The 15,806-nt window shown below is 40.8% G+C and overlaps 1 protein-coding gene across 1 annotated transcript in view; it reads right to left on the reverse strand.

Annotated features, from left to right (window-relative positions):
* SCN1B (sodium voltage-gated channel beta subunit 1) overlaps positions 1–15,806 on the reverse strand; it is a 619,469-nt gene that overhangs the window by 258,852 nt on the left and 344,811 nt on the right. The window contains exon 3 of the mRNA XM_030212354.1: positions 7,524–7,761. Within this exon, the coding sequence (XP_030068214.1) occupies positions 7,524–7,761 (238 nt within the window). The remainder of the gene's footprint in view (positions 1–7,523; positions 7,762–15,806) is intronic.

Raw genomic sequence — 15,806 nt, forward strand, 5'->3', positions numbered from 1 at the left:
GGTGGGGATCTCAGACAGGGGAGGGGGGAGGGGAGAAGGGTGGGGGTCTCAGACAGGAGAAGGGGAGGGGAGAAGGGGACTGGAGTGGGGATCTCAGACGGGAGAAGGGAAGGGGAGGGGAGAAGGGGACTGGGGTGGGGGTGTTCAGAGGGGAAAAGGGGAGGGGAGAAGGGGACTGGGGTGGGGGTCTCAGACAGGGGAGGGGGAGGGGAGAAGGGGACTGGGGTGGGGGTCTCAGACGGGAGAAGGGGAGGGGAGAAGGGGACTGGGGTGGGGGTCAGACGGGAGAAGGGAAGGGGAGGGGAGAAGGGGACTGGGGTAGGGGTGTTCAGAGGGGAAAAGGGGAGGGGAGAAGGGGACTGGGGTGGGGATCTCAGACAGGGGAGGGGGAGGGGAGAAGGGGACTGGGTTGGGGATCTCAGATGGGAGATGGGGAGGGGGGGGACTGGGGTAGGGGTCTCAGACAGGGGAGGGGGAGGGGACTGGGGTAGGGGTCTCATATAGGGGAGGGGGAGGGGAGAAGGGGACTGGGGTGGGGGTCTCAGACAGGAGAAGGGGAGGGGAGAAGGGGACTGGGGTGGGGGTGTTCAGAGGGGAGAAGGGGGCTGGAACTGGGGGCTGAAAAAAGGGGCAGAGAGAGAGAGGGGACAGATCCTAGATGGAAGGGGGAGCGAGAAAGAGGGCAGTCCCTGGATGGATGGGAGAGGGAGGGCAAATGGTGGATTGAAGGGGTAGAGAGAAAGGGCAGACAGTGGAGTGGATGGAAGGGAAAGGGCAGACAGTGAATGGAAGGGGCAGAGATAGAGGGCAGATGTGGATGGAAGGCGCAGGGAGAGAGGGCAGACATTGGATGGAGGGGACAGCAGAGAGGGCTGACACTAAATGGCAGAGAACGAAGACAGATGCTGGATGGAAGGAAGATGGTGAAAAGAAGATGAGGAAAGCAGAAACCAGAGACAACAAACTGTAAATAAAATATATATTTTTGTTTTTTGCTTTAGGATAAAGTAGTATTGTATCTGTGTTAATAAATGTTTATAATAGAACATGTAAACAAGGTAATCTTTTTATTGGACTAATTTTAATACATTTTGACTAACTTTCGGAGAACAAAACCCCCTTCCTCAGGTCAGGATAGGATACCGTAACAGCACTATACTGTACTGACCCGAGGACGGAGGTTTTGGCCTCTGAAAGCTAAATGTATTAGTCCAATAAAATGGTATTATTTTACTTTCTATATTTGTTTTATTTCTATTTGTTAATTTGTAAAGTGGTGATTGGTACTTGTTAGTTTTTTTCAAATTTACATCTGCTGTCTTTATATTTTGCACAGTACTAGTTGACAGTTTCTGTTTCTGTGGTGTTGCATTGTATGCAGAGTCTGGCATTGGGGGTTCAGTTTAATTTTTGTCTAAATAGAAAGTTTATGATTACTTATTCTATAGTGGATTAGGGTGTATCTGTGTTTGTGAAAAAGACATGGCTTTCAGTTGGCATTGACTGTGCAGGATCTACGATCTGTACTATTCTGTCTGGTTTCATTTTACAATAGGTGAATTGATGTTCTAGTGCTCACTGTAGTGTTTAAGATGCTTTCCTTTTCCTTGTGTGACTCGTAGAAATGATTGCTTATGGTATGGTAGAATTGCTCTATAGGTCCTGAGTGTTTTGTATTCTCGGCATGCCTAGTACTGGATTTTTTTTTTCGGGGGGGGGGGGGGGGGGGGGTTAAAAAAATGACTGGCCCCGGGTGTCAACTACCCTAGGTACGCCACTGGTTGAAACAAAAGGATTCTATAAAAGGAAATTTAAGGATCCTCAGGGTAAGCTGCTCTGGGTGAGAGGACCTGGTCACCTAGATTTACTTAGCACCCATTGAACGTACCATAATACTTATCGGACCATGCAGTTTGGGTCACGTAGTTGCAACAACTCACCACTTTCTAAGGCAAATGCCAAGCCTTGGAAATAAATGAATGATTAATGGTTAAAAGCAACTGTGGATCGATGTGGAAGGACACAAACATACAGTCTCTTGGCTTTGGATTACAACTGCTGTTGGAAATAAAAGATTCTAATGTAGGGGAGTTTCATGATCTCAAATAAGGCTGACTCAAGTAAGGTGGCCTGGTCGACTGGTTTGGCCTGGAACTTAATGATCTTACTAAGGACCCGGTTGGTAATTGAAGCCTGGATGGCCTCCACGGCCAGGCCTGCCACCTGGAGATAATAATCCCCTCCTTCTTCTTCAGAGTAGCGAGGTTGAGATCAGATCTCTGAAATTGGACAAGTATTGCAATAGTGGGGCTACAGTCAGTGAACGAAAATGTGAGGGTGGGAAACTATACTATGAAGGGGGAGAAAGAATGATACCGTTATTCCAAAAAAAGGACTTTACAAGTGATAAGAGGTTGTCTCAACACAGATAAAAATGTTTGATTTTAAAATCACAGGTGAATGCATATACTGTAACCTACCCTCACAGTAGGATTCGAAGATCAATACCGAAACGCCAGCTGTAATTGAGGTTAAACTGTTGGAATGTTTAAAAGATTTGTTAAATAAGTATGGTAGAGATATATGGGAATGTAAGAGTATGTGGGGGCTATGACCTTGATGGGGGAGCATAATAAAGGAGGGCTAAGAGGAAGTTAAGGGGTTATGGCTGGGAACATGATCATATAAGGAAATGTGGGGAGGGGCGTAACCGTGACTAGTCCATAGGGACGGGTAATAAGGGGCTAAAAAGGGGAAGTTGGGGATTAATAAGACAACGCTAACATTGATTTAGTCAATGGAAATCTTGCCTCACCAATCTGCTACATTTGTTTGAAGGGGTGAAGAAACATGTGGATAAAGGTGAGTCGGTCGATATTGTGCATCTGAATTTTCAAAAGACATTTGACAAAGTACCTCATGAAAGACTCTTGAGGAAACTGGAAAATCATGGGATAGGAGGTAATGTCCTATTGTGGATTGAAAACTGGTTAAAAGATAGAAAACAGACAGTAGGGTTAAATGGTCAGTATTCTCAATGGAGAAGAGTAGATAGTGGGGCTCCTCAGGGGTCTGTGCTAGGACTGCTGCTTCTTAACATATTTATAAATGATCTAGATATGGGAATAAATAATGAGGCAATTACATTTGCTGATGACACAAAGTTATTCAAAGTTGTTAAATCGCAAGAGGATTGTAAAAAATTGTAAGAGGACCTTACGCATCTGGGAGACTGGGCATCCAAATGGCAGATGATGTTTAATGTGAGCAAGTGCAAAGTGTTGTATGTGGGAAAGTGGAACCCAAACTATAGCTGCATGATGGAAGCTTCCACATTAGGGGTCACCACCCAGGAAAAGGGATCTAGGTGTTGATGATACGTTGAAACCTTTTGCTCAGTGTGCAGCGGCATCTAAGAAAGCAAATAGAATATTAGGAATTATTAGGAATGGAAAACAAAATGAGAATGTTATAATGCCTTTGTATCGATCCATGGTGCGACTGCAACTCGAATATTGTGTGCAATTCAGGTCACTGCATCTCAAAAAAGATACAGTGGAATCAGAAAAGGTACAGAGAGGGGCAACAAAAATGATAAAGGGGATGGGATGACTTCCCAATGAGGAAAGGGTAAAGCAGCTAGGGCTCTTCAGCTTGGTGAAGAGACAACTGAGGGCGAATATAATAGAGGTCTATAAAATATTGAGTGCAGAGGCGTAGCCAGGTTTTGAGGTTAGGGGGAGCAGACTTTTGTAAAATAGGCGCTGTTTGGTGTCGGCTAGCCAGCAGTGCCGATGTTGTCGCTTTGGTGCCATGGCTGTGACCAGCAATGATTTAACACAGACTGCCTCTGCTGTGTCCTGCCTATGAGGAAAACATGAAGTTACATCAGGAGGCCAGACACAGCAGATGTCCCAGGACTGGTGGGAGCAGGCAGCCTGACTTCTTAACTAGAAGTAAAAATATTTCAAATTGTGACCATCACCTCAGGGACAGCACACACACTCCTTCCATTATGGTGATGCACAAGTTTAAGGGTAAGAGAAGGTAAATTAATATCTTTCTATTAGAGGTATATAAAGATTAATAAACCTGTGTGTATGTAAAAGAGATCTTTTTAATCTAAAACAGGAAGAGCACCTGATGCAAAGCTGAGAGAAATTTGCATGCAGTGGAGGCAGTGCATGCAAATCTCTCTCATGAATATTATTAGGAAAGAAATGGAAAACAAAAATGAGAATAATATCTTTGTATTGCTTCATGGTGCGACTGCACCTCAAAAACTGTGTGCAATTCTGGTCACCGCACCTCAAAAAAGATATAGCAGAATTAGAAAAGGTACAGAGAAGTACTAGGGGACACTCAATTAAGCTACAAAGTAGTACATTTAAAACAAACCAGATAAAATATTTCTTCTCACTACATGTAATTAAACTCTGGAATTTGTTGCCAGAGAATGTGGCAAGAGCAGTTAGCTTAACAGGGTTTAAAAAAGGTTTGGATAATTTCCTAAAAGATAAGTCCATAAGACATTATTAAGATGGACATGGGAAAATCCACTGCTTATTTCTAGGATAAGCAGAATAACATCTGTTTTACTGTTCTGGGATCTTGCCAGGTACCTGTGACCTGGATTGACCACTGTTGGAAACAAGATACAGTATGACTCCGATTATTCAGACCATCCTCTGAAGGGGTGGTCCATTTAATCATAAGTCTGGATAATTGAAAATCCTTGGCGTTACACTGGACCGCAACCTAACACTAGAGAGCCAGTGACATCCACAAGAAAGAAAATGTTCCACTCAATGTGGAAACTCAAACGCATGAAACAATTCTTCCCGAGGGAAACATTTCCCAACCTGATACAATCAATGGTACTAAGCCATGTAGACTACTGCAATGGAATTTATGCGGGATGCAAAGAACAAACATTAAAGAAATTTCATACCACTCAAAACACGGCAGCTAGACTTATCTTCAGAAAAACGCGATTTGAAAGCGCAAAACCCCTCCGCGAAAAACTACACTGGCTCCCAAAGAACGCATTCCTCTCAAAATCTGCACTCTGGTTCACAAAATTATCTACGGTGAAGCCTGGGGATACATGACACACTTAATCGACCTACCAACTAGAAACACATCCGAATCAGGAGGAATAATCTTAGGCTTTTGAGGTTTCCTAAATCTCCCTTAATCTCAGCTACTGATATGTTAAAAAGATACTTTAATGAGATATTGGGGATACCTATGGAGGCTTGTCCTCCTATTACGAGGACTCAATACATTTCAGGAACTGAGAAAGGGGAAAATCACCCACAGAACCCTCCTGATTTAAATCTTACTGAGTTTCTGGAAACCTCTCTGCAGATAGTCACAGAGAGAACTACGTTGATTGTCTCCTTTGCTCTTGAACTGGATAGAAATAACATTTTAAGACTTTACTTTCGTCATTTAAATGATGTTTTTTTGGGGGGAAAAATTCAAATTTTTCCAGATTTGGCAAGAAGCACTCAAAAAAGGAGGAAGGAATTTCTATCCTATAAAACCAGAGTGATTAATTTGGGTGCAACTTTTCTGCTAAAGTTTCCATGTAAGTGCTTCATAACGTATGAAGCAAATAATTATATATTTTTTCCCCTTTAAAATTATTACAATTCATATCATCTAAGGAAACAGTTAGATCACCTGTTGCTTTGCCTCCCTAATTTAAGCGCTGTTAAGTTGGCTGTAGATATTCGAGCTGCCCCCTCCGTTAATTATTACTTTTGTTTGTTGATTGAAATATTTCCTAGTATCTTGATCCTATTACTGGGGACAAATGTAAAATTAGTATGTTATACTTTAACCATTTGGTTGTAAGTATTGTTCTTTTCTTTTTTGCCTTCAAACTCAATTCTGTTATTTCTAAGTCTATGTATATGGATGTATCACTTTATCATTAATAAAAAAAAAAAAAAAAAGAAACACATCCGAATCAACATGAACGTACCTAAATCTGCACTACTCAAGCTGCAAAGGACTCAAATACAAATCAACTTACGCATCCAGTTTTTCCTAAATAAGCACACAACTGTGGAACGCATTACCAAAAGCCCTGAAAACTACTTACGACCACCTAAACTTCCAGAAAAAAACTAAAAACTAACCTGTTTAAAAAGGCATACCCTACCAATCCAACATAAATTCCTGACCCCTGCAACACAACAAAACTAAAGTACGTAATAGACATAACACAACTCTTCCGTTGTACGATTCCCTAATGTGGTTGTACCACATGAACTTTATCTTACCACAACATCACTTTGTATTTGTTTACACCGGACTCTCCAAACGCCTCTCCGGTACTATGTAAGTCACATTGAGCCTGCAATTAGGTAGGAAAATGTGGGATGCAAATGTAACAAATTGCTTTTTGAAAAGAGAATATACTTTGAGAGTTACAGGTTGAACATTATTTTTTGTTTTCAATTATAAATGGGAAAAAATATCAAGCTATTTGTGATGTTACAAAATTTTGTACTGTATATCAGGCATAATGTGATAATTATAATACAGAGATTATGATAAAAACATGGAAAAATAAGGAACAGAAGCAATCGGATAATTGGACATCTGGGTAATCAGAGATTGAATAATCGGCGTTCTACTACTAGGCTTGATGGCTTCAGTCTGTCCCAGTATGCAATGTTTATGTTCTTATGTAGTACTTCCTGTAATAAGCAGCAGGCCCTCAAAGAGAAAATATCTTAAAACACAGGGAATTAATTAGATAAATTCTTCTGCTCATAACAAAAATCTTCATCTGCATTTCTGCTGTTCATGGCATAAGCTCTGGGTACAGCCCATGGGAGATAGAAAAGACCCTAAAGTAGACTTCTATTTGTCTGAGTATGTTTTGTATGTGAATTTTTTTTTTGTGTATGTTGTGTTGTACTCCACCCTGGATAAAAGCGGATTAGAAATAATACATTTGAATTCTAATTCTAATCTTTAGGTGGTGAATGAATCTGAAGTTTAGGGAAGCTACTAGTAGCTCATCAATGATTCCAACTGCCAACTGCCCTAAAATGACAGGGGTTACTATGAGCTTCTACATCTCATGAGCAGCAGATCAGCACAGCTAACCAGTTCAAAAATATTTCAAAATTCTGTGGCAGGGACTCTTTGCAATGAAATTAAATACATGTATTACATCACTTGTCAGCTGACTCACTCATTCACACCCAGAAACTTCAACCTCTTCCACCAGCTGTCCCCTGGTGACATCCATCAACCATCAACCTCCTTCTCCTGTTTAAAGGATTATGATGGTGGCCCCATAATGTTTGCCTGCCAACTAAGCAATCAAGATATTGCCTTAGCTAATCAAGATATTTTGAAGGACTAAGCCATCTCATCCCTATACTGGATTCATGAAATGGATACCAGGCACAGCCCCTCTGAAGAACAGAAAATTTCACACTCCCCAGAGATGAGAAAAGGAAATTTGAATTGTGTCCCCTTGGGAATGCAGTTGTTACCTTTTTCTACTACTGTCAGGTGGACATACTTGGTGGTATTAGTCAGAAATTCATGAGCCTCGAAGTGGAGGGTGCGGTTGACAATACACTTGTAGTCCCCAGAATGGTTGAAGGTGACGTTGGTGATTGTAATGGACATGTCCTGAAGGTCATTAGTGTGATTGGTTCCGCTCCATGCCAGCCGTTCAATAAAGCGCTCATCATGGACAGCTGCAACCTGGTTGATATACTGGAAGATCTGAGGAACAGAAGAGTGGGTTGAAAGATGGTGTCTAAAGAAATATTACACCTCCTGTTGGAAGGCATAGATCCAAAAACAGAACAAGCTGGACAATTACAGATTCATGTATACAACTATAGACTAGCAGAATACCTGACCTTGCTCACAGATGCAAAACAAGAACAGACCCTCACCAAATACAGAATATGTGACCACAGACTAGAAATAGAAAAAGGAAGAGAAAATCTAAATTGGAAACCAACAAGCCAGACTTTGCATGCAATGCAGTACTGGAGAAATAGAAACAGACATGCATTTTCTTTTGCATTATGCTAAATACAAAGACATCAGATATACACATTTCCCAAAACTAAGAAAATAAAAGACTTCCCTACAAAAGAATGAGTAGGAATAACTCACTATAATTCTGGAGGGAGAAACAGCAACTACAGCAGAAAAATATGTTGCATACTGCCATCAGACACAAAATATGACTGAGCAGTAACCATACAGACCAGGACCAAAACCAAGGAATTACTGACCTCTGTTCTTAACTTTATTTTACTGCTATTACTATTATTTTGCAAATTATTTCCTTCTGTTTTTTTCTCTCTCTTTATCTACCAGTAAATGTATTATTTTGGTAGCACATGTACAACTGTCACGGCAATAAATTTATCTGAATATGAATGAATTTCCTCTAGAAGCAAGAGGCAACAATTACATGCAAGCAAGACAAATAGAATATCTACTCAGGAGAACTGCTGGATCAGAGAACTAGCTAGACTGCATCATAAAATGATAATTTCCTTTTCCTTCTGCTAGACTAGTCCAGACTACTGAGTTGTGTTCCCCAACCAGCTGCTGGAGGCAGAGAACACTTCAATTCTTTAAAGTAACTGTAGAGTTTTCTAGCTTAACTCCAACTACTTGATATTTTGGACAACACAAGAACAAAGAAAAACAATTGGGGAAGACCCTGTAATTCCAACCAAGGGAAATAATTTATTGATAATACTAAAAATATGTAAGACAAAGCTGATGTCCAAAATATCAAGAAATTAAATGGACTCGACACAGTCCTGCGTTTCGGCATGGCAAGCCCCTTCCTCAGGAGTGTTAATATGTGTTGTAGCTTGAGGCCTATCCACTGGAATGGTGGTAGGCCAAGTTACAGGGCTTTGGCCAGCTGAGAAGTCCTGAATAGGCCTGATAACCCATTGATGGCCTTGTAGTAGAGAACCTGCAGAAGCAGGATTGCAGGAAGAGTGTTAATAAAACCTGGTACAACTTACAAATTGAATGTAGCACATATGATGGTTGAATAATGGATTAGAATGGATAAAATCTGGTTTTTAAAATGAAGTCTGTGCTTCTATGAGATGATACTCAGATCATAAGATGTTATGAAAGCTGATATGTTAATAATAGGAGAGAAAGAGAAAAAACAAGTGTTGACGAGAACGGAAGTTTCACAATCATTTGCAATAGCTAAAATAGATATTTTGGTATCAAGAAAAAAACAAGATGTTTACGAGAACGGAAATGTTTTGAAATAGCTAGAACCGGAAAAGAGATAGTACAGATGGTACAGATGTACACCTGCCGGAAAGAGTTGGGCAAGAATAAAAAAAAAACAGGGTCTTGCCATTAATTTGTATAGAGGTCTTCGCCTATAAAAGGAGATGAGATTTAGACAGAAAGTGGGAAGTTTCCTCCAACACTTGACCGACAGCAGAGCTCTGTCCAGTTGAACTCAGGATCTGTTTGATGATTGTACTGTCCTGAAGACCTTATATTGGTGAGAATAAATACTTTATCTCTGGAAACTATCTTTGTCTTCATTTCTATATTTCTATCTGCCTTCTATTTATCACCTGATCTACTAAGTAATCCACACACCAATAATACTGATTCCCTGAACTAATTTGGGTTGATCTTCAATATAATATATGTGGGAAAATAAAAGGTTAAAGATTTACTTTGATCCTAATGGACAGAAAGCTGTGGTCATGGGAATAAGCTTTGAACTCCGCCTTCTGATGCCTCCCCAGAGCAGACCCCCATGGGACTGGGTAACCCTTGAGGTCAGGGAAACAATTCAAACCCTTTTGGATGAACTAACGCTCTTTAACCTTCCGTGTAGAGGGGACAAAAAGGGGTCTAAAAGGGGGGGCATTTAAACAGTGGTGATTCCCCGAACGCTGCTATTCCCTGTCCCGCTTTCCTGTCCTTCCCCGTCTTCTTTTTGAACGCAGAGGGGATAAATCTATGCGTTCAAAGCTTCGTTTCTATCTGTCCCCATGTCTTTTGCTTCCTCTCTCTATTCTCTAACTCTTTTCTGTGGTTAACCCACTACTTATGGTCTGGCTTCCTACTTTTCTCATGGCCTTATTTGTTTTCTTCCTGACACACTTCTGTGCCATTCCTCTGCCTGATTGCACCCTCTTTCTTATATTGGTCTGTCTCTGGATTAGGTGAGTACCCCCATTTCCGTCCTCTCTTCTGTCTTACTTTCCCATTCTGTCTCCCTATCTGTAGGTCATGTTTGCCTATGCTCTTAGGTACTACTGTTTCCTGAAATCTTATTTCTCTCCTTTAAAATCATGTTCCTTTGTGTATTGTCTGAACTATGTTTTACACCTGTCAGTATTCTGCTTCTAGACTAGCTTTCTAGCTGTGAAGCACGTTTCCTGCTTTATATTAAACACTGCGCAGTCACTTTTGCTTCCTCTTATCCCCGCTGTCTCGTTCTATGGACACCCCTGATAGAATGCTGTCTTTTCTGTACCCTCTTCTATGTTTCTTTACTTCATTAGATTACTGTCAACTACGGTTTTCTGCCCTCCTTTTTTCTCGCTACGCCATACATAAAGGAAAAGCCTGTTTCCTATCAACAGCTGTTTTAGAGTTCTCGGCTTTTCATGACTTAGATTTCTTGCTCTATCTTTATTTCACATCTGCATCATTGCCTTTTCAATTTTGTTATTTTGTTTCCCTTATTTCTGGAACTGTTCTGTGGCCGTTGCCCCACCTCCCCTCTCTCCACTGGGGCTATGTGGGTGTTGTCTGAATTCCCCTTTTTTGTTATGACGGTTTATTCCATCTGTACACCTATCTTTTAATTAATTCCCTTCAACTAATTCTCTCGGTTAGCAAGTGTGCAGCTGTTTAACTTCCTCTTCTATGCACAATCTAGTTTCTGCTAATCTCTATCTTTGGAATCTATTATAAAATCCTGCTTCTACTAATTTTTTTTTAACAACGTCTTGCTCAGTATTGGCTTCCGTTAGTTACTGCAACGGAATCTCCCTTTCCTTTTGGGCTATATTCCCTGCTCTCATGTCAGTAAGGTTATATTCTTGTCTCTGTCAGTGATTCTTCTGCTCTATCATCTTCTTTGATACCCTGTGACAGGTCTGTTACTAGTTCTAAGTATTGCCAGCCCGTGTCTCTACTTTGCAAGTACTTCTCATGCTTTGAGAGCTTGCGGTCCATTTGTGCGCTGTACATGTTCTATACCATCGCTTTTGACAGATTGTCACCATATTTCTGTCTTCCTATCATGTGTTCCTGTCTCTGTTTGAGCCCTTATTCACCGCTGTTCGCTGTATGTGCTTTTAGAATTATACTTTAGGACTGGCAACCCCACCTTTATTTTCTTGCCTTAAAATCTTGTTTTTACACCTCTTACAGAGGGACTGTCCCTGTATTACTTAGACTTTTAGATCCAGCTAGAGGTATTTAACCTCTACCTTTCACTGATTGGCTCATGCTAATGAGGAGCTTCAATCTTGTGCCCTCTGTTTCTGTGGACAATATCGCCCGCCCCTCATCCCCTTATGAAAGCTGTCCGGCTGTGCCTTTGTGAACCATATATAGTTTAAATCTTACAATTTTGCTTGTTTTCTTACTATAAAACACATTTCCTGTCTCTTATTAATAACTGCGTAGTTACTCTTACTTCTCTTTTCACTACTGTCCGCTCTGAGGTCCCCCTCATGGAAAGATGTTTAGGCCATATCCCTTCTTCCTTGAATGTGTCCTTACTCTGTTTGGTTTCTTTTATAAATATATTAAGGGAATATATAATTTGTTTCCACCATTAGGTCTTTGCCTATAATTAATGTGGTTTTACCTCTAGTTTCTTTCTTTCTCAATATGCTTTAGATGGGGGAAGTGCCTGTTTCCTCAGTCGTTTATGACTGAGATTTCTCGCTCTATCTTTGTTCAACGCCTGTACTAAACCACCTGTCGTTATTTATCGTCCCATTTATTTTTCTGTATTTTTGCCTTCTCCATTTACAACTGCATAATTACTCTCTGGCCGCTGTCCTTTTGATATGAGGGACAATCAGAAGGAGGAAAATAAATAAATTATGTAAGAGGAGAGCATCAGAAAAGAGGGCAGGGAAGAAAATAAAAAGGTGCAAGAGTCGGTAGAGCATCAGAGAGGAGGGCAGGGAGTATGGAACGTCAAAGTGAGAGCACAAAGCATATCCAAGACATACACAATAAATTGTAACAAGGGAGTAAAAAGGGCTAATAGGAAAAAACCTTTTTCTGGCTGAAACTATAAATTTTAACCACTGACAGAGTAGAGGAACTGTATCGGACGTGCTACGGGGGGGGGGGGGGGGGTACTGGATACCGCGTCAGGAACAGATATTTATAAAGGTTAATAGAGAAGATAACCAAAAAAAGTATCTAAAAGACATATTCAGAGAAAAGGCAGACTATGGCAGAAAAGGGAAACTAGTCTGCCTTTTCTCTGAATATGTCTTTTAGATACTTTTTTTGGTTATCTTCTCTATTAACCTTTATAAATATCTGTTCCTGACGCGGTATCCAGTACCCCCCCCCCCCCCCGTAGCACGTCCGATACAGTTCCTCTACTCTGTCAGTGGTTAAAATTTATAGTTTCAGCCAGAAAAAGGTTTTTTCCTATTAGCCCTTTTTACTCCCTTGTTACAATTTATTGTGTATGTCTTGGATATGCTTTGTGCTCTCACTTTGACGTTCCATACTCCCTGCCCTCCTCTCTGATGCTCTACCGACTCTTGCACCTTTTTATTTTCTTCCCTGCCCTCTTTTCTGATGCTCTCCTCTTACATAATTTATTTATTTTCCTCCTTCTGATTGTCCCTCATATCAAAAGTAGTAACATTTAAATGTGTGGCCCTCCGTAGATTATTGTTATTATATTTCGAATTGATATTTTTAACAGTAATTGTGTGTGTCCGTTTTTGGATTAGGACAAACATATGCTGCATTTGTTTAGCTGTGAGGGGATAATTGACGTGACAAGCCGTTATGTAGTTTCATGATAACATGACTTAGAAGCAATTTCGGTATCTTTAGCCTTGTTAGCATATTATTTTTGACTCCGGAATTCAGCTCACGGCATTGTTTCTGAACGGCATGATTAATATGCACTTATTTCCTGTAGAACTACTTGCCCGTAACTTTTCAGGATACAAGTTACATTGTAAACTACTGATTTGCTCTACTGTGGGAAGCTGGAGTTTTTATTTTACTTAAGGCTGTGAGCCTGTGTTCGAGTTCTATAAATAAATGGTGTGCGCCATTGTTTTCAGTTCAATCATATCTTCAGTTTTCTGCAAGTTTAATCTTGTTTTATGGCTCATTTTCTCAGCATGCATAATGATATTCCTATGTAATGGTACATATTTCTTTTAAATTCGGTTTCATTTTTGCGGTGGCAGCGCTGGTTTGTTGCTTGTCTAGAATGGCTTTTGTTTCTGCAGTGTAATATTGCAAGTTCCATAATAATGATTTACAGTCTGTTTGTCCAGGGTGTTTGTTGTTCATTTACTTGATATTCCAATTTTGTTGTACAGTTTTTTTTCCTCTGATATGGGGAACATACGAAGTCGTTTGTTCATTGGTTTGCTCTGCTTGTCCATCAAAATCATTTTTTTCTCCCTCCAAGTCCCACCTACTCTCCTATTTTGCGTGTGTCACTCTTGTTTCAGACTTTAATGCATTTTTATGCAGTACAACAGTGTGAATGATTTTATTTTGTATTGTATTGTCCTGGTTTTGCAGGCCTTCTTACTGTCGGCTGTTTTATTTTAATGCTTTTCAGTTCCCTTCTTATGAATTATTTAATAGAAAATCTATTGTCTAATGATTCTTTTATGGTTGTACCATCCCCCAAGAGCTTACATGTGTTCAGAGTTACAAATCTTTCTTTCAATTTCCTTTTTTTTTACTTTATTTTATTATTACATCTACTTTATTTTTACCACTTTTGCAGTTTGTTTCAGGGGCTCTTCCCTGGGATATGCTATATTTTTATTTTTAATTTTTTTTATTATTTATTTCTATTTTTTTTTTTCTTATAAACCAGTGTCACGCTATAACCATTGGGTTTGATATCGATGCCTGGGGCTTACACCCATTGGAGGTGATCCTTCAATGGATGACGGTATCTCAATTAGTAGGAGCAGACTTCCATTCCATTTTCGGAGTGGCCTGCGGATTCGGCCTTATTGCCCACATATGAGTTACCTAGTACAGATGAGCGTGGGGGCAATATAGAGACGTCTGACGCTTTTCGTTGCGAGTTTGGACTAGGTGACGAGGGCTTTTACATATTTTTGGATGGTTGGTGGTAGACGAGAGGACTCCTAACCTTTCAATGTTTCAGGATGGTTAGTGGTAGACGAGAGGACTCCTAACTATAAAATTTTGGGTGGTGTGTTAGACCACTGCAGGTCCATTGGGGTGCTTAGTTGTAGACGCGAGGACTCCTAATCAGCGGAAACCCATCGGACCGCTGCTCCCCGACTCAGGAGACCTTATACGCTGGTTTTTTTGGGGTTCTTTTTGGGAGTGTTTGCAATGTCCCTTTTTGGGGGCTCTATCATGGGTTGGAACCCATGGCCAATCGTAGCAGGGATAACTCTTGGCAGGCAGTAGAAGCAGGCATTACTCCTGTCTTTAGAAGCACACTCTGGAGAGTAGTTTTCATTAATTAAGGGTAGAGTAGTATAGATCTATAATAGCTGACACCAATCACTTCTTGCACTATTTTCTTAAACTCTCCTTTCACCTTTGTGTCTTTCATTTGTCTGTTAACCTAACATGCGGCAAAAGCATTGAGCTTTCCGCCAATTAGTAATCTCTGTTCTAGGTTCCGTGGCTGGAACGCTCTTGAAGACGCGTGAGTATAAAGGTGTTTTGTGTACGCATGATGCATGTTTTTGTTTAGATAATATCCCTTTGCACGTTTATTGTACATATATTTTACAGGTGCCCCTACTATAAATATTTGAGTTAGGATCCAGATTGAGATTTATTTTTGCATCACCTGTGAACCTTGCTCTTTAAATACCACTTTATATTGCACACATTTTCCCACGTGGAATTTCCTATGTGGATTGCTTTTCCCTTATTTCTGACTCCGCTATGTCCTCCTCCTCATCCACTACTCCTCTGGACAGAGTCCTTAACTTTTTCCCCGCTGATAGAAAAGAACTTACCCGGTTATGTCAAACCTGGCATACCGTTTGGTCCGCCAAGGATCAAGGATTGGAATGGCCATCAAAGGGCTCATTTGATCAGGGCAAGCTCCAAGCCTTGGTCTGCTACAATGAGTCCAACAAAACAGGAAAATCTAGGGATAAACATTTAGCTGCTATTAATAAGTTCATACTTATTGCACGAAACCAACACGATAGGGATCTAGGTAAGTCTGATTGCGATCAAGCTCCTTACCAAGATCCAGTGACACCTACCGCCCCACCACCTTATGATGCAGCTACTGCCAGCTCTACCAAGCTGCTACCATGTGCAGTGGGATATACCCCAGTACCCCCAGGATATTGTGATAAACTTGTCACAGCTCCTCAGTTACAGAATTCCCAGGGATCTCAGACGGAGACCTCCTCATCTCAGGGATCACAGACAGTGACAACTCCGCTACCTGCGGGATCTCCTGCCCCTATGATCTTTGACCCACCTACCACCATGCACATCGCTGGTGTTGTCGATATATCTCCTGTTTCATCTCAAAAGAACCCTATCCCTATGTCCCA

Source organism: Microcaecilia unicolor, chromosome 8, assembly GCF_901765095.1.
Source record: "Microcaecilia unicolor chromosome 8, aMicUni1.1, whole genome shotgun sequence".
Lineage (NCBI taxonomy): Eukaryota > Metazoa > Chordata > Amphibia > Gymnophiona > Siphonopidae > Microcaecilia > Microcaecilia unicolor.